At 46.8% G+C, this 22,151-nt stretch overlaps 1 protein-coding gene across 1 annotated transcript in view; it reads right to left on the bottom strand.

The window, feature by feature from the left end:
• Window positions 1-241: 241 nt before the first annotated feature.
• Window positions 242-22,151, bottom strand: part of SMTNL1 (smoothelin like 1) — a 177,800-nt gene continuing 155,890 nt past the window's right edge. The window contains exon 5 of the mRNA XM_082269150.1: window positions 242-404. Coding sequence (XP_082125276.1) covers window positions 260-404 — 145 coding nt within the window. The 3' untranslated portion in view covers window positions 242-259. The remainder of the gene's footprint in view (window positions 405-22,151) is intronic.

The raw sequence follows: 22,151 nt of genomic DNA, 5'->3' as shown, positions 1-22,151 counted from the left end.
GAGAGCACTGAATGCGCCCCCCAGGGGACACGTGGGAGGCAGGGTTCTGGGATTTCCACAGATACCCTCCCAAAATTGGAAGCCAGGGCTCGGATGGAATGGGGGGGGGGGGTCAGGGGGGGCCCTTCATGGTTTCTTACACCGGGGCCTTAAAGATTCTAGTTACACCTCTGCCTTTAGGTTTATTTTTTAGGTTCTTATTTTTTTTAATACACAAGGAATAATCTTTGCTTACCTCATTTCTATGCTGTTGACAATCTCAAGCCTTTTTGGTTTTCACCAGCCCCTTAGCAACCAAGCTGCGATACAGTTCTTGTACATAAGTGTAAACACATTTGGAATCAGGGACCTTCATTTTCATCATGTCTTCTATATCTAAAAGAGGAGGACAGTCTGCCAGTTTTCTAGAAAACAAAGAATATGCAAAAAAGACTGTAATAAAATTTGACTACAAATGTAAAATGCTGAATGCTTTTACTATATATTGCTCCAAAAACTGAAAATGTACAGTAAGGCACTTTGCATTAAAAGCAGGTATTTAACCACTTAAGCCCCAGAAGATTTTACCCCCATTCCGACCAGGGGGTATTTTGCGATTCGGCACTGCGTGACTTTAACGGACAATTGCGCGGTCGTGCGATGCTGTATCTAAACAAATTTGGCGTCCTTTTTTTCCCACAAACAGAGCTTTCTTTTGGTGGTATTTGATCACCTGTGCGATTTTTTGATCACGCGCTATAAACAAAAAAAGAGCGTAAATTTTGCAAAAATAGCAATATTTTTCACATTTTTTTATTTGAAATTCCCCCCCAAAAAAATGTAAAAATCAAAATTTTTTAACATTTTCGGCCAATTTGTTTTATGCTACCTATGTTTGGTAAAAAAAAATCGCAAAAAGCGTATTTTGATTGGTTTGCGCAAAAGTTATCGCGTTTACTAACAAAGGGAAAGATTTTTGTCATTTTTGTTGTTTTTTTTTTAACACGTAATGGCGGCGATCTGCGATTTTGTTTTGCGGTACTGCGACATTGCGGCGGACAGATCGGACCCTTGACTGACATTTTTGACACTTTTGGGGTTACCAGTGACATTACTACAGTAATCAGTGCTATACATATGCACTGTTACTGTAAAAATACACTGGTAGTGAAGGGGTTAACTTTTTTTGAAAGGGAGGGGCTATGTGTGTCCCTAGGGGCGTGCTTTCTACTGTGATTGGCTGTGGCTTCAGATGTATGAAGAGTGATCAACGGTTCTACATAGTAGAACCGTATGATCATCCTTCATACACCGGGGAGAATGACAGGCAGCTTGTTTACACAAGCCGCCTGACTTTCTCCCTCTCCCCCGACGATCGCAGAGTGACCGGCGGACATCGGGTCCGCCGGTCACACGCGCGGGGGGGTGCGTGACTGCGCGGGAGCGGGAGCGCGCCTCCGGGGACGCGCGCTCGCTCCCTAGACCCTCACAGGCTAGCGACGTAGACCTACGTCGATTTGCCTGTGAGGGGCTGACTGCCGACGTAGATCTGCGTTAGGCAGTCGGCAAGTGATTAAAGTGCATTTTTTGCCACTTCTCATATGCCGAGTAAAGCAGCCTGCAGTGACAATATGGACATTAGACAGAGCTGTTCACATTTGAAAAACATGTAGTGTTTGTGTCGCTTTGAGCCACTGAGGAAAAAATGAAGCTACATGTCGAGCCTGGGAGAGGTTAAAGCTTATCGATTCCTTGCATTCAAATCTATTGTAATGTGCTGTAAACAGACCTGTAGCATTTACAGTGCATTTATGGTGCGTTTAGTGCGGCGTTCACATGCGTTACCAGTGAGGAGAAAGGTATCAGTGAAGTTGAAAATAAATCACTTGGAGGGAGTCTGAGGTGCGCCCTAAATGCCCATTAAATACGCCAAAAAAATGCGCATAAAATGAGTTGGTTCAAGATAACGTCAGTGATGGTATTTTTAGCAAGTGTGAACTTACCCTAAAGCTGGCCATAGACCATTTACAGTACAGTAGGAACTGCCTGAATTTCAATCAGTGTACGGTCGTCTTTACGCTACAGAAGTTAATTGTTTAATCATCTTACAGAGGCGCAGCCAGAAGTCAGCTTGTCAGGTATACACAGACTCCCAAGGGCTGCAGCCACCAGAAGTGGGTGTAAAAAACCCTGCTGTCAGGTCCATATGACGTACAAACCTGACAGGTGTAACAATGCTTACTGTAACTGAATTGTGCAGGGTTACTAATTGTAACCGAACTGGGACCCACAATGAGCTTGTGGGCTTCCGTCAGAATACCACTTCCTTCAGTCTTGAACATAGATATCAGATATTATAGACGTCCCCATACAAGACTAGCTGAGAATAGCTTGTATAGATCTGGAACCTTTACTAAACAGACTGACACACAATATATACCACACAGGAGGACATCCCCCTCCTGATCAGATTACCCCACCACGTCAGGTGCCTGATTACATTATGCTATGCATATGAAATTGTGTACAGAAATATAATTAGCCTGAACTAATTACCTAGCCATCTGGACAGAAAACAATAGGTGAATGGGAATCCCCATCTAGACAATGTTATAATTAACATGTTAATTAACTCAGCACTGTAACAAGGCAAAACAAAATGCATTCCACATTATCCTATGTATAAACACATCACACCTTTTTAAACAGACAAGTAGGAGACCACCAGTAGCAGACTGTCCATCTCTTACATTGAAGAACATGGAACAGAGGCCAATGTGACCAACTCTTTCAACGAACATGTTCAGAATCAAAGAGGCCAGGAATAGTCTTCATATATTTCTTGAGATGTATGGTTGGTAAATATTACTGTCCCGTTTGAAGTATTCCAAACCATATTCTCAGTGCCCATTAAGCACCTGTCCATCATTTCCTTGGTCACCCTGTGCCCCTAATAGACACCTGGTGACTTACACATAAGAGGGGCCTAGGGAGCTGAGAAAGGGATTTCTCAACCTCTCTAAGGTAAACTGGGTCCACGGGCCCCCTAACCAAAGTGACTCCCGTCACACTAACGCATTATCATAGGTCATCTTTATTGTAAGAAGTTATTTTTTTCTGCCACAAGATGGAGCTTTATGAGGTTGGATTAATCATCAGTTAAGAGGATTGCATTTTGGGAGTTGTGGTTCCAGACAGAAAAAACTCCAATGTTAAACCAACCCAAAAGGACTTCAAAGCAGAGGCGGCTCTAGGCTTTGTGAGGCCTAAGGCAAAACTTGGACATGAGGCCCCACTCACGCCCATAATGGGAAAAATAATTAAAGCGATAAAAATTAACTGTATAAATTGCATATATTAAGATCCTTAACCTTTGTACTATGAATTCACAGTTTCTAGAATTGTCTCTAACCAATTCTTCTTTAATCAAAGATCATTAAACATCGGGTATGTATGTATGTATATATGTCTGCTCTTACATCACAGTCCCCAGTATTTCCCTATAGGTCATGATTCCCTAAGTCCCTGCTTACATCAGTGTCCCCCCTTGCATAAGAGTTCTCCTTTAAATCAGATTCCCCCCAGCATCTCCTCCTTACATCAGGAATTCCTATTAACATTAGAGTCCCCTCTTAAATCAAATTTCACAGAGCCCCCTTTACATCAGAGTCTCCAGAGTTTCCCCCTTACACTGTAAGAGGGAACTCTGAAGACTCTGATGTAAGAGGAGTTCTGGGAACCCTGATTTAGGGGGAATTTTGGGGACTCTGAAGTAAGGGGAGTTCTGGGAACCCTGATTTAAGGGGGAATGCTGGAGACTCTGATGTAAGGAGAGTTCTGGGAACCCTGATTTGAGGGGGAAAGCTGGGGACTCTGGTGTAAAATGGAACTCTATGGTCACCAAAGCTCCCCCTTGCATCAGAGTTTCCAGAGTCCCCCTTACACTTCCCTTCCTCAGTCCGCCACAGTCTAGGGCACGACAAGTCCCACTGCAGAAGGCTGCCATACCTGAGTCCCCACAGAGGGCACTGTAAATTCCAGTATAGTGCACTGCCATTCCTCCCTGAGGAATGGAAGCCTGCTATGCTTGGACTTGTACTGCTCTCTGTAGGGGACTGAGGAACTACTGCCTGCTATGCCAAGACTTGTAGTGCCTCTGTGGGGACTAAGGCATGGCAGCCTGCTATTCTGGAACTTGTAATGGCCTCTGTGAGGAACTGAGGATTTCTCAGTCCTCCACATTCTAGGGCACTATAAGTCCCAGCATAGTGGGCTGTCATTCCTCAGTCCCTTACAGCTGGGGGGGAAAAACAACACAGAGTTAAACATCTAAAGAACAACTCCAACCAAAACTACCAATAATGTACAGAGTCCATATGCTATATAATATCACAGCCCTGCTACCCCTCACCTTCCACCTCGGGTGCTGTCATTGTGTAGGGCAAAGGGCTCACGCTCCACCATGTTTGCTTTGATGTCAGATATGGAGGACTGGCTCAGCTCCACTTTCTTCCCTGGCAACTGACTCTGGTGTCACGGGGGCCCTCTCCTCCAGCCAACCGGGGGCCCTTTCCTTCTCCCCCAGCCACCCAGGGACCCTCTCCTTCTTCCTCCAGCCACCCAGGGGCCCTCTACTTCTCCTCCAGCCACCCAGGGTCCCTCTCCTTCCCCTCCAGCCACCCAGGGGGCCTCTCCTTCTCCTCCAGACACCCAGGGGCCCTCTCCTTCTTCTCCTCCAGCCACCCAGGGTCCCTCTCCTTCTCCTCCTCCAGCCACCCAGGGTTCCTCTCCTTCTCTTCCTCCAGCCACCCAGGGTCCCTCTCCTTCTCCTCCAGCCACCCAGGGACCCTCTCCTTCTGCCTCAGCCACCCAGGGGCCCATTCCTTCTCCCTCAGCCACCCAGGGGCCCCTGGGTGGCTGAGGCAGAAGGAGAGGGTCCCTGGGTGGCTGGAGGAGAAGGAGAAGGATCCTGGGTGGCTGAAGGAAGAGAAGGAGAGGCACCCTGGGTGGCTGGAGAAGGAGAAGTAGAGGGACCCTGGGTGGCTGGAGGAGAAGCTAGGGGAAAAGGAGAGGATCCCTGGGTGGCTAGGGGAAAAGGAGATGGCCACCCAGGGGCCATCTCCTTCTACCCCAGCCACCCAGGGGCCATCTCCTTTTCCCCTAGCCACCCAGGGATCCTCTCCTTTTCCCCTAGCCACCCAGGGACCCTCTCCTTCTCTTCCAGCCACCCTCTCCTCCCCCAGCCACCCAGGGCCTTCTTCTTCTCCTCCTCCTCAACTAACCATTCTAAGACTCTTCCAACTTCCCTGGGGTTCCTCATCCCCTTTGCGTAGTAGACACTGCAAATCTATGACCAGCCTGCAGAGTGACAAGTCGGGGCCTGGTTACCTTTATGTTCCCGGGCCAGGGCAGAGCTCTCCTCCCAGAGCAACAACCGATGATAGCAAAGTGAGCTGACCGGGCAGTCACTTCCTACTGATGCAGGTACACGCCCAACGATTCCTCCACATCTTAGGATTACATGATCAGACAGCCAATCCCCAGGCAGAGAAGACGGGGTAAGTGTCAGCGGACAACAGACATCTGGCAGCTGCAGTGAAGGGACTTCAGCACACTGATGCAACTTTTATATCCGAGGATTTAAAGAAATCTTTTACTTGGGAGATTTCCCTGACTGCGCCCTTCTAAATGTTGTCGCTCCGCCACTGGCCGCGAGGCCCCTGTAGGTGCGAGGCCTTAGGCGGCCGCCTAATTTGCCTAATTAGAGAGCCGCCTATGCTTCAAAGACAAGCCTGCTGTTGTATGGGAGGGGTTATATAAATTTGAAAAAACCGGGAAGCCAGGGGGGAGTCTGGTAAAGGAGATTGGTGTGGGAGGAAATGCAGGCCCTCTCTGGGAAAGAGACAGGGAAAAAGATCAAGGAGAAGACTGTGCTTTACAGTAGAGACAATGCCTGTCAGTTCTGCAGAACTCGCGAAGCTGCTACCATTTGCCAAGACAAGTCTGCGTCCATCTCACTGTGTGCGGGAGCCAGCGATAATCCTGTGGCCTAGTGCTGGAAACCCAGACTTGCTGATTTCTGCTGTGACGCTGCTGAGTCTATCTAAAAGCTGTTGCTGTATTGCAGAGGTACTGCAGCCTGAATACTGCAGAGGTACACCTGGGATTGTTTCATCTTAAAGGGGGCCCCAGTTCATCACCAAAGGAAACCTGCTGCTACAAATACTGTGCTGTTGGTGAGTGGAATAATAATCCTTTGCGTCACACTGACTGACTCTGTAGTGAAATTAATTGTAAGGCAAACCACACTATCCCTCTTAAAGGCACCACCAACTATCCTTTGATGTTCTGCAACAATCCTGCTTTTTAGAATTTTAACCCTGAACATCCGAGATACATCTCATAATATACTCCTGATAATAAACCCCTTGCTGGACACTTTGCCACCCAGTGCCCTTGGGAACTCAGTGTTCTACAACCATTTCTTTATTACAGAAAACATTTTCTTTATTTCTTAAACTTCTTCAAGAGCTCCAACGTGGTTGGCTGAAGATTTACTTAGAAGACTGCATTAGAGCGCTTGTTACCCTGTTTAGTCAAGAGTTTATAGTTATTTTACTGTCATTGCATTGTAGCCTAGGCCCTAGCCTCCTCGTTGTAAGTGACTCTAGGCAACTTAAGCCTCGTACACACGCACCGATTGTTGGCCGACCCATCGGCCGTCTTTTGTCCAGTGTTGTTGTGTTGGTTGAAATGTGCTCTAGACTGCACACAAATTTTCTCGGCCAACAACAACCAACTTCAGAAGTGATGTCATGTGCTGGTTAACTTTCCGTGTGTTTTTTTCTTCTCTGAGCATGCCCAGTCTTGCTCATCTGATGTTTGTCTGCCGAAATCTGTACTGACTGACAAAAAATCGGCCGTTATGGTGACGGCCAACAAAAATTTTATAGCATGCACACCAGATTTTGTTCGGCCGAAAAGTTGCAGTCGGTTGTCGGAATCATCATACTAACAAGCCGACAATCGGCCGATCGGACGTTGGCCGAAAATTCACGGCCAACAATCGTTACGTGTGTACGAGGCTTTAGTCATTGTTCTATTGATATCAAATTCACCGTTGCCTTATGTTGTTCATTTCCAGTGGGCAGAGCTACAGTTTATGCAGCTTTATCAAAACCTTAGAAGGCACTCCTATTGCATTGATTGATATTTGAAACTGTATATGCTAAAACGTCTACCGCATAGTAATTTTCTGTTATTTTTGACTACTCATATTCCTAATATAACTTGTTATCATACTCCAAGGTCTCGAGTCTCATTTCAGGGTGACCCTGAGGCATTAACCAAACCTTGTCAATTTGTGTCTATTGACGGGTATACCCAAGGTGTCAGAGGCACAGAGGTCTTTGTAGAGGTCAAGGTAAGAACAGAGGACCCAAATCAACCAGCGGCACATGCAGGGGTAGCTCTACACAGGCAAAAGGGAAGGAGAATGACTTCATTTCCTTCTGGCAGGATCATATAAATGTCTAGGTGGAGCCTAGTTAGAGGTCTTTGGTCTTTTACTGGCTGGTGGGAAGACAGGAGCCAGGAGAAAGATGACCCCTGGGAAGGGCACCCCAGCTTTTGGAAAAAACTTAGTATAAAGCAATGCTTTGGAGAAAAAAAAAACTAATAAGGGTCCCACAAAGAATCCAAACTGGTAATGTATGGAGTCTGTACAATCGGTGCATAAATATTATTGCTGTTGTTGCTTTCAAAACTCTTGGAAGAGAGAGATACTGGAAAAGGGTAATAAATATGGAACCACAGTCCATAGCACAGGTTCATGTTTATTTAATTAAAAAAAAATGTAAAACCAGTTCACTCATACTGTATATCATAAATGAATTAGCAGCACCTCACAAACCAAAGCAGGAGTAGGTCCTGAAGTCAAGATAGATGGTAACCCAAAGTGATCTTCAGGCATAATATGGTCACTTTAGATTAACTTGACAAAGGGGAAAACACACCTCCAGAAAGAGTTGTCATGGCAAGCATGTAAACAACTTCTTCAAGAGGTAGCCAGTGTCTTACTGTGTGGTGTAGTATGCCAGTGGGAATTTCCTTAACTGAGAGTTTTGCTCGGACACTGTACAGCTTTTGTTTAGTGTTAGAGTACCCTGGCTCCTTTTTAAAAAAATCTGCCACGGCTAGTGTCATCCCAGTGGGGTTTTCCCATCTCGGGGATCAGGAAAACATAACACTGGGCACCTGCAGTGTCATGTCTTTAGCTGGGAATTAATGTTGTGAGCTGGTGTGTTCTGGATCGTTTCCCTGCTGGCTGAGCCACTGGGTGATTCCTATTCTGGGCTTGATTCTACTATCTCCTACCTTTTGGTATAAGACTCTTGCTCCACCCAATGGCCAACTGTAGTCAGTTACCTCGTCCCCTGACATATATATACCCTCTTCTACTTCCTGCTAGTGCCTGAGTATAGGTTTTGCTTCCTGTTTGTCTGCTGTGTATGTTCTGCTCTCATTGCTGAACTTGGCTTACCTTGACCTCTCTTTGGATCACCCCCTTGGACTGTACTGGCTCTGGCTATTGATCTCGGCTCGCTCTTGACCTCTCTTCGGATTACCCCCTTTGGACTGTACCGGCACTGGCTAACGAACTTGGCTTGCTCCTGACTACTCTCCTGGACTTCGCTCCCTTGGGGTCTGGCTCTCGACCTACTCCAAACCGTGAGTCTTTTTCTTATTGGTTGTTCCCTGGGTTTGCTGGATGCACTTTCATTTGTGGTCCCAATATTTTGGCTGCAGGAACCTATCCGCTCCTCCACCTGATACCCGGATAACAAGACTACTGGTCAGGAAACCGGAGGAGCAGTTGGAGTCTCTGGCAGACCTAACATGCGGATTATCTCCTGTGTTATATTATGTATGCACACTTGTCTGCGTTACCCATCCATCTTGCCTTAAGGAGCTACCCCTGCTGTCGTTTGTGAGGCAATTTTAATTAATTTACAACATGTGAGTGCAATTGTTTTTATTTTTTCATTCAATTAAATAAAAGGTGTAACTGCACTATGGATTTCCCTTCCTGTTTGTTTTTAATCTACCCTGGCTTTTGGGTACACTAAGGTATACTGATACTTAACTAAAGAACTGATATTTGTTAAATGAAGAATTATTATTCTCATGGACTTGTGCCAAGAACTTTTATAATAAAATGGAGTTGGACTGAGCTTCTGGCTGTTTCATGTGTCTGAGTGGATTGTAAGTATCCTTGCTGTGGTGAAGTGAGATAACATACTGTTAAGCCCATGCCAGATAATGCAACTTATAAGGGACACACTTGAAGAAGAAAAGTCCCAGTGACCCTAACTAGCTGCAAACCTGGCTGTGCTAGGGGATGGTGGTGGATGGGGAAGAGAAAGCCTGTACTGGAACCACATGCAAGTCACCAGGCCTGATGCAGTGAGTGTCCCCAGCCAGATGAATAACGTGTCAAGGGTGACCAGGTGTATGGTGAGTGTGAGCATGGGATGCACCTTGTTGTAGGCATGTATGTTAAGTGTGGAAGATATAATAGCGACGAAGGCTGTGGACTTAGGCCAATGTTAGGCTTGAATTACCCCATTCACTTTAGGTGGGTCACTGGGGAGGGTGCACCCACCTTGGGCATATTCAGACTGTACGCAGGTGTAGTCTACTTTCTCCACTGTAAATGGCACTCATGGGTAGTGTAGGGACAGGTCACCCATTTGACAGGGACAGTGATTAGCGACAGTGAGAGGTTCCAGATGAGTAGGAAAAGGATAGGGAAATGCCATCCTTTCTGGACCCCTGCCCATTTGGGCACAGACCGGCCAGGCCACACTTCACCCAGAACAGAGGCAGAGATTCTTTTTTCAGAGACCGCAGGAGGAAGAGAGCCTCACTCATTTCGCGTTGGCTCTCCAGAATCTTTTAAGACTTCTGGAGAAGAGCACGTGGCTATGCCGATATCACCAACTTGGATCGCCTGTTAAGGGATCAGTTCATGAAAGGGTTGAAGACTGGCCCAGTCAGGAGGGCACTGCACGAGCGGATCAGGATGCAACCTGCTATTTCTTTTCACAATATCATGGTGGATGCAGTTGCACAGGGGCAGGTAGATGCTGAAGGAACCGTGGCAGTGACAAATAGGTAGGATCCATTGCACATGAATGCCCTAGCCCCCTCACCCTTGTCAGCCATAAGCCAGCCAGCCAGCATTAAGGGAATGCACCTTGGATATGGCTTCCCTGAAACAAGAACTGTCCTAAGTTCCTAACTAAAACAAGATTCCGCTCCTTCCCCCAAGGATGAGTACTAGTGTTGAGCGAACACAGACTGTATTATTCGTGTTCGTACCGAATAATTGGATTTTTGTTACCCGAACACGGACCCGAAAACTTTACTGTATGTTCGGGTTTAAAATCAGTGTTCGGTCATTTTATTTCCGGGTTTGTATGTAATGGTGTGCTTTTAATGGCGGGCTTTCAACAGCCAATCAACAAGCGTTTAACTGGTGTGCCTTAAGCCATCCCAGCCATGCCTACTAATGTATTAGTAGCTGTGATTGGCCATCTGAAGCATGTGACCATGTTTTTATAAGTTCGAGAGCCCCAGCGCGCCGCGTCATTCTGCTGTAGTTTAGGGACAGAGCACACATCATACGTGCTGGCTGCTGATTAGGGACAGACAGTGAAAAATTGTATTTTGTCGGAAAATAATGCAGGGACAGGTCGGAGTGCAGGCAGGGCGAGTTATTAGGGCATTTTAGGGCGAGGCTGGAGAATAGGCAGGGTCAGTGTTCTACATCGATTTTGCTGTGTGGGGGGTTGGTTGTGCAGTGCCAGTGAACGATCTTATCGATCATTTTAGGGCGAGGCTGTAGAATAGGCAGGGTCAGTGTTCTACATCGATTTTGCTGTGTGTGGGGTGGTGCAGTGAACACAATCTTTTTGCCCGCTGAGGAGGAGGGAGAAAAAAATCTATTTTTATCAGTCAGTTGTGTGCAGCGTTTTTGCTTCAGTGCTGACTGTGATAAGATACTGCTGTGTTCACATGTGCTAGTGATTTTCAATTTTATACACTTTTTTTTCTATTCCACTATTCAATATACAACCTTTTGGGTTAAAAAAAATTAAATTGTGGCATAGTCTGTACTAAGCTATTTAAAAATTACAATACTTAACAGGGAATTTTCTTTTTTTTCCCCCTTCATAGCCTGCAGCAGAGCTGACTGACATAAGACACTGCTGTGTTCACATGTGCTATTGAAAAATCACCAATTTTATATCATATTTTCTATTCCGCTATTCAATCTACACCCTTTGGGGTAAAAATAATTAAATTGCGGGATAGTCTGTATCGGTACGTGTGAGATACACCTTTCCAATTTTTGGGGCGCATCTTATACCGCCAAGGATTGCAGGGTGCTTCAGTTTGCCTCCTGCCTGTTCCGAACTCCTCCTACTCCTCATCCTGCCTTTAGGGTACAAAAAATAGTAATCAGGGCCTAGTCTGGGTCTGTACGTGTGAGATAGATACACCTTTTGATATCATATTTTCTATTCCGCTATTCAATCTACACCCTTGGGGTAAAAAGAATTAAATTGCGGGATAGTCTGTATCGATACATGTGAGATACACCTTTCCAACTTTTGGGGGCGCATCTTATACCGCCGAGGATTGCAGGGTGCTTCAGTTTGCCTCCTGCCTGTTCCGAACTCCTCCTACTCCTCATCCTGCCTTTAGGGTACAAAAAATAGTAATCAGGGCCTAGTCTGGGTCTGTACGTGTGAGATAGATACACCTTTTGATATCATATTTTCTATTCTGCTATTCAATCTACACCCTTTGGGGTAAAAAGAATTAAATTGCGGGATAGTCTGTATCGGTACGTGTGAGATACACCTTTCCAAATTTTGGGGCGCATCTTATACCGCCGAGGATTGCAGGGTGCTTCAGTTTGCCTCCTGCCTGTTCCGAACTCCTCCTACTCCTCATCCTGCCTTTAGGGTACAAAAAATAGTAATCAGGGCCTAGGCTGGGTCTGTACGTGTGAGATAGATACACCTTTTGATATCATATTTTCTATTCCGCTATTCAATCTACACCCTTGGGGTAAAAATAATTAAATTGCGGGATAGTCTGTATCGGTACGTGTGAGATACACCTTTCCAATTTTTGGGGCGCATCTTATACCGCCGAGGATTGCAGGGTGCTTCAGTTTGCCTCCTGCCTGTTCCGAACTCCTCCTACTCCTCATCCTGCCTTTAGGGTACAAAAAATAGTAATCAGGGCCTAGTCTGGGTCTGTACGTGTGAGATAGATACACCTTTTGATATCATATTTTCTATTCCGCTATTCAATCTACACCCTTGGGGTAAAAAGAATTAAATTGCGGGATAGTCTGTATCGCTACGTGTGAGATACACCTGTCCAATTTTTGGGGCTCATCTTACACCGCCGAGGATTGCAGGGTGTTTCAGTTTGCCTCCTGCCTGTTCCGAACTCCTCCTACTCCTCATCCTGCCTTTAGGGTACAAAAAATTGTAATCAGGGCCTAGTCTGTGTTTGTACGTGTGAGATACAACGTTTTATAAAAAAATTTCTATTCCGCTATTCAATCTACATCCTTTGGGGTAAAAAGAATTAAATTGCGGCATAGTCTGTATCGGTACGTGTGAGATACACCTTCCAATCTTTTGGGGCGCATCTTCCACCGCCGAGGATTGCAGGGTGCTTCAGTTTGCCTCCTGTTCCGACCTCCTCCTACTCCTCATCCTCATCCTGCCTTTAGGGTACAAAAAAATTGTAATCGGGGCCTATTCTGTGTTTGTACGTGTGAGGTACACCGTTTTATAAATTTTTTTCTATTCCGCTATTCAATATGCACCCTGTTTGAGTGTAAAAAATTAAATTACGGCATGGTCTGTATCGGTACATGTGAGATACACCTTTTTAAATTTGTTTGGCGCATCTCCTTCCACCGCCAAGGATTGCAGGGTGCTTCAGTTTGCCTCCTGTTCCGAACTCCTCCTCATCCTCATCCTGCCTTTAGGATACAAAAAATTGTAATCAGGGCCTAGTCTGTGTTTGTACGTGTGAGATACACCGTTTTATATCCTTTTTTCTATTCTGCTATTCAATATACACCCCTTTGGGGTGAAAAAAATTAAATTTGCATCATACTTTGCATATTTGACTGTGAGATACACCCGTTGTATTTGTATACTGTTTTTCCATTTCGCTATTTAATAAACACCCTTTTGGGGTAAAAAAAATTAAATTGCGGCATAGTTTGCATATTTGACTGTGAGATACACCTGTGCGATACTGTTGTTGTTTTGTTCCGCTATTCAATAAACACCTTTCTAGGGCAAGATCATAAATTACAGAAATATGAGGAGACCGTTAAATAGGGGCCGTGGTCTGGGTCGTGGTGCTGCTGGTAGAGCTCCTGTTGCAAGGAGAGGACGTGGTCGATCTGTGCCAGCTACATGCACAAGTGAAACACCTTCCTCAAGTGTGAGTAGCCGACAGAACCTGCAACAGTATTTGGTAGGGCATCATGCGCCTCTAGAAGTGATGAGGCCAGAAGAAGTACAGGCGATAGTAGATTGGGTTGCTGACAGTGCCTCCAGTTCTTCACATTGTCTCCCACCCAGTCTACTGCAGAAAGGTCAGAGTTGGCACCTGCAGCCAATGTCCAACAGTCTTTCACCTCACCCCCTTGCAAATCAGGCAAGCAGTCTGAGCCCCAAGTCATGCAGCAGTCTCTTCTTCTTTTTGATGACTCTGTCAGCAGGGTTTCCCAGGGCCATCCACCTAGCCCTGCCCCAGAAGTGGAAGAGATTGAGTGCAGCGATGCCCAACCACTTATTTCTCAAGATGAGTACATGGAAGGACCATCGCAGCACGTCTCCGATGATGACGAAACGCAGGTGCCAACTGCCAGAATTGTGGAGACCGACAAGGAGGGCAGGGGTGAAGACTGGGTGGAAGATGATGTGGAGGACGATGAGGTCCTCGACCCCACATGGAATGAAGGTCATGCAGGTGACCTGAGTAGTTTGGAGGAAGAGGCGGTGGTCGCACAGAGCCACCAGCACAGCAGAAGAGGGAGCAGGGTGCAGAAGCGGAGCGGCCGTGCCCTAAACACTATGCCTGCTACTGCCCAACGCAGCAAGGGACCGAGCGCACCAAAGCCAGCTCAAAGGAGTTCTCTAGCGTGGAAGTTCTTCAGAAAATGTGCTGATGACAGGACACGAGTGGTTTGCACCCTGTGCAATCAGAGCCTGAAGCGAGGCATAAACCTTCTCAACCTGAGCACAACCTGCATGATCAGGCATCTAAGTGCAAAGCACGAGCTGCAGTGGAGTAGACACCTTCAAAACCAAGAAAGGTCTCTGGCTCCTCCTGCTTACTCTTCTGCTGCAGTCTCGGCCTCTCCATCCACCTCTGTAGTGATACCGTCACCTGCCACCCCGCAAACAGATGATCTGTCAGCAACACCACCACCTGGGTCACCAACCATCTCCACAATTTCCTGTGGAAGTGTTCAGCTTTCCATCTCCCAAACACTTCAGAGGAAGAGGAAGTACCCCCCTACCCACTCGCAATCCCTGGCCCTGAATGCCAGCATTTCAAAATTCTTGGCCTTTGAAATGCTGTCATTCCGTCTGGTGGAGAAGCACAGTTTTAAAAGCCTTATGTCGGTGGCTGTCCCACAGTACGTCGTGCCCAGCCGCCACTACTTTTCCAGGCAAGCCATCCCTTCCCTGCACAACCAAGTGGGGGAAAAAATCAGATGTGCACTGCGCAACGCCATCTGTGCCAAGGTCCACCTAACTACCGATACGTGGACCATTAAGCACGGTCAGGGGCGTTATATCTCCCTAACGGCACACTGGGTAAATGCAGTGGCGGATGGGCCTGAGGCGGATAGCAATTTGGCGCATGTCCTTCCACCACCGAGGATTGCAGGGCGCTTCAGTTTGCCTCCTGTTCCTAACCCCTCCTACTCCGCTTCCTCATCCTCTACCGCCTCCTCATCCGGTCAGCGTAACACCTTCACCACCAACTTCAGCACAGCCAGGGGTAAACGACAGCAGGCAGTTTTAAAACTTGCCTGTTTGGGGGAAAAACCACACACCATGCAGGAGTTGTGGAGGAGCATGGAACAGCAGACAAATGAGTGGTTGCTGCCAGCGAGCTTCAAGCCCGACCTGGTGGTGTGCGATAACGGGCGAAATCTCATAGCAGCTCTGGGCCTAGCCGGTTTGACGCACATCCCTTGCCTGGCACATGTGCTGAATTTGGTGGTGCAGAGGTTCCTTAAAAATTACCCCGATATGTCAGAGCTGCTGCAGAAAGTGCGGGCCGTCTGTGCGCACTTTCGGCATTCTCACCCTGCTGCTGCTCGCCTGTCAGCGCTGCAGCGTAACTTCGGCCTTCCCGCTCACCGCCTCATATGTGACGTGCCCACAAGGTGGAACTCCACCTTGCACATGCTGGAAAGACTGTGCGAGCAGAAGCAGGCCATAGTGGAATTTCAACTGCAGCACGCATGCGTGAGTCGCTCTGCAGAACAGCACCACTTCACCACCAATAACTGGGCCTCCATGCGAGACCTGTGTGCCTTGTTGCGCTGTTTTGAGTACTTCACCAACATGGCCAGTGCCGATGACGCCGTTGTCAGCTTAACTATCCCACTTCTATGCCTCCTTCAAAAAATGATTCGGGCAATGATGGAAGAGGATGTGGCACAGGATGAGGAGGAGGAGGATGAAGAGGTAACATTTCCAAGGCTTTCAGGGCAGTCATTCGCAAGTGGCTCCGAGGGTGAGTTCCTGCACCCACAAACGCCAGGGACACAATTGTCCAGCAGGGGCACAGTTCTGGAGGATGAGGAGGAGGAGATGGAGGAAGAGATGGAACCATGTTCACAGCAGGGTGGCACCCAGGCCAGCTCATGGCCATCACTGGTGTGTGGCTGGGGGGATACAGAGGACACAGACGATACACCTCCCACAGAGGACAGCCTTTCGTTGCCTATGGGCAGCCTGGCACACATGAGCGATTACATTCTGCAGTGTCTCCACAATGACCGACGAGTTGCCCTCATTCTAACTTGTGCTGATTACTGGGTGGCCACGCTGCTGGATCCCCGTTACAAGGACAACGTACCGTCCTTAATTCACTCACTGGAGCGCGATCGCAAGATGCGCGAGTACAAGCGCACGCTGGTAGACGCAATGCTGCTGGCATTCCCACCTGACAGCGGGGCCACAGTGGAAGCACAAGGCCAAGGCAGAGGAGGAGGAGGAAGAGGTCGCCAACGCAACCAGGACACCGCCAGCACCTCAGAAGGCAGGGTTAGCATGGCCGAAATGTGGAAAAGCTTTATCAGCATGCCACAACAAACAGCAGCACCAGCAGCTCATATGGAACGTCTTAGCAGAAGGCAGCATTTCACCAACATGGTGGAGCAGTATGTGTGCACACGCCTACATGTAGTGAATGACGGGTCTGCCCCATTCAACTTCTGGGTCTCCAAATTGGGCACATGGCCTGAGCTTGCCCTTTACGCCTTGGAGGTGCTGGCGTGCCCTGCAGCCAGTGTATTATCTGAACGTGTATTTAGCACGGCTGGGGGCGTTATTACAGACAAGCGCAGCCGCCTGTCCAGAGACAATGTGGACAAGCTCACGTTCATTAAAATGAACCAGGCATGGATCCCACTTGACTTTTAAGTACCTTGTGCAGAATATAGATGGATACCGACCTTACCCAGCCATTGTTCTACGTTTGATCTTTCTCACTCTTTTGGGATGTACCCTCATTTAAAATGACTGAAAAAAAGCAGTGTTGGCTACCTTGTCCTCCTCCACCGCCGCTTCCACCTACACCGCCCATAGGTGTGCGCAGCCTATTGCATTAGGGTGTGCACCCCAAAGTTTAAATACACATGCATGTGTTTGCCTACATGTATATGGCCCCGGTACATTACTCTCCCTGCTGGCAAAGGGAAATAGAAGTGTGTGGCACTTCTCTTATGGCAGAGCAGGTCCGAGGGAGATCTTTCCCATCTACTCACTGGCAAACAGAGCGATAATGCTAATGTGCCCTAGGTGATTAGGGTGTGCCCAGGCACACCCTGTGCGCACCCCTATGACACCGCCACATCCACCACCACCTCAACCTCCCTCCTACTCCATATGGGCCTCGTCCTTCACAGATGAAGAACATTGTTTTATTTTTCAGTTTTTTTTTTGTTATTTTAAGTTATTTCCCTATCCACATTTGTTTGCAGAGCACTTGCCATGCTCTTAACTACGTTTTGCTGCCATTTGTAGCACTCTAGCCCTTTCCATTGGTGTTTTAGAGCCATTTTAGTGCCTGAAAGTTCGGGTCCCCATTGACTTCAATGGGGTTCGGTGTCCGGGTAAAGTTCGGAAAACATCCGGGACACGGACCCGGACTTTTTTTTCAAGTTCGGCCGAACCCGCCGAACACGGACATCCAGGTGTCCGCTCAACTCTAATGAGTACCAATTACTCAGAGGAAGTGCTAGTGGTGCGGCCGTTTTGGACATGTCAGTAAGAAATGCAGCCAGCCTAAAAGCTAGTGGCTTCTGGGGTAGAGAAATGGACTCCAGGGGCAGTCAACATGAAGTCCCAGCAAGCCAGAGTCTATGGTTGCACTATATCCAGTGGTAAACAAGAGGTGTTATGCCTAATTGATACAGGTTGTCACGGAGTACAACTTCTACGCCCAGCAGTTTGGGACCTGAAACCAACTGGATCCCTCTTAGCTATTCCTCAAAGCGGCCAACAATTTGCCCATCCTGGTATAAGGTGTCATCTGGATGTGTTCCAGATTGATGATCAAGTGGTGGAGTAGCAGTAGAGGTGACTTGCGGCCCAGTAAGCTCAGCAGTGCCTATTGTTCTGGGTATGAGAGTGTTAAAGGACCTGGAGTTGCCCTGCTTACCGGCCAAATTGTTACATTCTGGCCGGTGTGCATGAGGCTGCGGTCTGTGAGTTGTGTGACTTAACGTGATACAAAGCTCACAAGAAAGCAGCGAGGAAACAGCCCAAACAAGTGGGAGTCATCCGCACACCGCTCAAGCAAAAACTACTCCTGACAACCCTCCAAGAGATAGTCTGGCCTCTTCCCATTGAGGGCTCACAAGAAACTTCAAGGGGCCACAGTAATGGTTAACCCTGCAAGGATACGGTGGTGCAAGGGGAGTGGCTAGTTGCACGCACCTTGTCTAAAGTTAAATAAAGGAAGGGTCCTGGTGCAGCTCATTAGCCTGGGGACAACTCTGATTTCGCTTCCCAACCGCTTCCCAACCATACCATTCTAGCAGACCTGTATCTAGTGTCAGGCCACTGTGTCTCAGGGGCTGAACCTGGAGTAGAGGCCATTTATGCTCCACTACAAGCAGCCATGCTCTCGGTGGATGTGTCACTGTCAGCAACAGGTGTGACCAGATATGTGTGAACTGCCACAGAGAATATCAGGCACAAGTACAGTGTAAAATAATATAATTTATTTAAAAATAGGTGAATAATACAAATGTAAATGCACCTCCAGAAAACTACAGCTGTGTAAATCAAACCAGATAACCAAATAATAGTGACACACAGTGAACAACTGCTCAAACCAAGTATATACAGAAAACAGGATAAACGAATCGTAATTGCAACAGAGCCGGGGTCATACACGGGAAATCAAGCAGAGGGAGCTGGGAACAAGACAGAACAGGGAGAGGGTAACAGGAGACGGAGTAAGCAGGTAGGAAGGAATCAGGCTGCAGGGTCAGGATCAGATTCCAAGATCAGGATGCAGGGACACAGTGTAACGCTCCTGCGTTTCATGTATGGTGTGGATTTTCAGCTGCAGAAATATTCCACTTCAGTAGTCATGTAAGAGAGATGCTGAGATACCATTCCCAACCTCAATGACTCATCATGTGTGGAAGGTCTTAATTCAGCTAGTAAATACACAAACTCAACAAGCTGGTTCCTAGAGTGACTTTATGTATGTAGTAACACAGTGATGAAGATTTAAGAGACAGGTTGAGTGGGGGTGGTAGGTGACAGACACTTGAAGGTAAGACAGTAGCAGATGGATGCAGGTAGGTTTAGCAATCATGTATGGTAGCAGATGACAGAGTAGCAGGTGGACATACAAGAGTGATCAACCCAGTGCAGGAATAAGTAGCAGTAGTCTTAAGAGCTAGCAATCTAGATATGCAGATGTGATAAATAGTCTTTACTATGCAGAGCTAGATAGTGTAAGCTTAGTATAAGTTTATAGAGGGTTCCCCTGCGGGGTACTTAGCACTAATAGCAATACAGCCGAAGGTTGGTTCAGGAGGAGCGGATGATCCGGAAGCGGGATGCAGGGATCAGCGCAGCGAGGTTCCGTCAGCGAGGTATGCTTGCAAGCACGAAAGCTTCAAGCCAAGTTAGCATCCAGGTAAGGGTGTTTGAACGAACACATGTGAGTGAGAACCGGCGCTTTAAATAGCCATCTAGTCCGGCGCTGAGTGATGACAGCTTCAGTCTTAAAGGTGTATGCGCACCTTTCCAAAAGAGAATGGTGGGGCGCATACACTTGTGAAAAGAGTAATTTAGGGTACCAAAGGTACCGGAACATTACAATACCCCCCCCTTAAGGCCGGCTCCTGAAGGCCTCTGGAGCTGGTTTGTCTGGGTATCTCGCATGAAAATTGCGGATTAATCTAGGGGCATGTATTTCAGAGGTGTTTAGCCAGGTGTCGTCTTGGGGCCCATAGTTCTTCCATCTAACCAAGTACTGAAGTCTTCTTCTGTAGATACGAGAATCCAGAATCTCTTTTATCTCGTATTCTTCTCCACCTTCAACTTGTACAGGAGGCGGAGGTGGAATATTAGGCCTTATTCCTTGGTCCGGAACATGGGGCTTCAGTAGCGACACATGGAAAATGGGATGGATTTTTAGGTCTATTGGCAATGTAAGCTGTACTGCAGCTTTTCCAATAAGTTTTTTGATTGGGAAAGGTCCCAAGAACAGAGGTCCAAGCTTTTTGCTAGGGATCTTCAGTCTTAAATTTTTTGTTGAGAGCCAAACAAGGTCCCCGATAGTGTACTGTGGAGAAGGTCTTCTGCGAAGATCATAGTACTTCTTTTGTTGACTGTGAGCGTGTGCAATGGTAGTATTTAATAAACCCAGAGAATCCTTTATTTGGGTAAGATAGTCTGAGGCTACTGGGTTGTTTGAAGAAAGGATGCGTGGTGGAAGAATAGAGGGATGAAACCCATAGTTCAAGTAGAACGGACTCTGCTTGGTTGTACTGTGGGTTGCGTTGTTGTAGGCAAATTCTGCCAGAGGGAGAAGATCCACCCAATCATCCTGTTGGTAAGAAGTGTAACAACGTAAATACTGCTCGATGCATTGGTTGACTCTTTCAGTCTGTCCGTTGGTCTGCGGATGGTAAGGAGAAGTGAGCTTCCGCTCGATCCGTAGTATGTGACATAGTTCTTGCCAGAACTTAGAAATAAATTGGGATCCACGGTCAGACAGGAGAGTTTTTGGGATACCATGTAATCTAAAGACATGTTTCATCAGGAGTTCTGCCGTTTGTTTGGACGAAGGTAGTCTGCGAATAGCAATGAAATGTACCATCTTTGTCAGATGGTCCACTGACACCAAGATGGTATTAAATCCTTTGGAAAGAGGAAATTCTACGATGAAGTCCAAGGACAAAACTTCCCATGGAGTTTGGGGTATTGGTAGACTGCATAGTAGACCGGATGGTCTCGTAGTGTCAATTTTGGACCTGGCACAGACATTGCATGAAGAGACGAATTTTTGTATAGATGTTTTCATGTCAGGCCACCAGAATTGCCGGGAAATCAAATTAAGAGTCTTTGTCATACCCATATGTCCTGCCATAGGCACATCATGAGATAATTCCAAGATCTTGGTGCGTAGGGTAGGTGGTATGTAAAGTTTGTCGTTGTAGTAGAGGAAGCCTTCTGCATCAGTATTTAGTTGTGGTGGGGGTGAATCCAAACTTATACCATGCAAAACCTCTTCCTTCAAGGAACGGACAACTCCAATAATGCGTTTGTGAGGTATTATAGGAACGGAAGGGATTTCAAAGTAGTTTTCTTCAGTTAGTCGTGATAGTGCTTCCGCCTTTTTGTTCTTATCTGCAGGTGTGTAAGTCACTAGGAAGTTAAACCTTAGAAAGAATAGTGACCATCGTACCTGTCGGTGCGAGAGAGTTTTGCTAGTCTGAAGATATTGGAGGTTTTTATGGTCCGTGTATATTATTATTGGTAATTGGGTGCCTTCGAGTAAATGTCGCCAATTCTCCAGAGCCAATTTTATAGCAAGCAGTTCCTTTTCACCCACGGGGTAATTTATCTCGGGACTGCTTAGGGATTTAGAAAAAAAGGCGACTGGATGAAGTGGTGAAGTGTGGGTTGGTCATTGGGAGAGTATTGCTCCTACTGCCATGTTTGACGCATCTACCTCCAGAATGTATTGGAGGGATGGGTCTGGATGGCGTGATATGGGAGCGGAAGTAAACCTTGTCTTTAACAAGTGAAAAGCTTTATTGGCTTCTTCTGACCATTTGAATGTTTTTTTTTATGCTAGTGAGCTGTGTGAGGGGTCTCACAATAGCAGAAAAGTTTTTAATGAACTTCCTGTAGAAATTTGAAAATCCCAGGAATCGCTGTAGCGCCTTGCGTGTGGTTGGTGTAGGCCAATCCTGAATGCAGGATATTTTACTCATGTCCATCTCGATTCCTGTTTTGGATATGATGTAGCCTAGAAAGAGTACCTCGTCTTTATGAAACAAGCATTTCTTCAGTTTCACATAAAGGTTATGTGCAAGCAATCTCGATAGTACAAGTCTTACATGTCTTATGTGTTCAGACAGGGATCGTGAATATATAAGTATATCGTCCAGATATACGACAACACAGACATCTAGTAAGTCTTTAAAAATATCGTTTATAAATCGTTGGAAAACTGCAGGGGCGTTGCATAGCCCGAATGGCATCACAAGATATTCGAACAATCCGTATCTGGTTCTGAATGCAGTCTTCCACTTGTCTCCATCACGGATTCAAATGAGATTGTAT

The sequence above is a fragment of the Pelophylax lessonae genome (assembly GCF_965119305.1).
Source record: "Pelophylax lessonae genome assembly, chromosome: 9".
Taxonomy (NCBI): domain Eukaryota; kingdom Metazoa; phylum Chordata; class Amphibia; order Anura; family Ranidae; genus Pelophylax; species Pelophylax lessonae.
The sequence above is the reverse complement of the archived record's forward strand: the minus strand, read 5'-3'. Positions and strand labels throughout refer to the sequence as shown.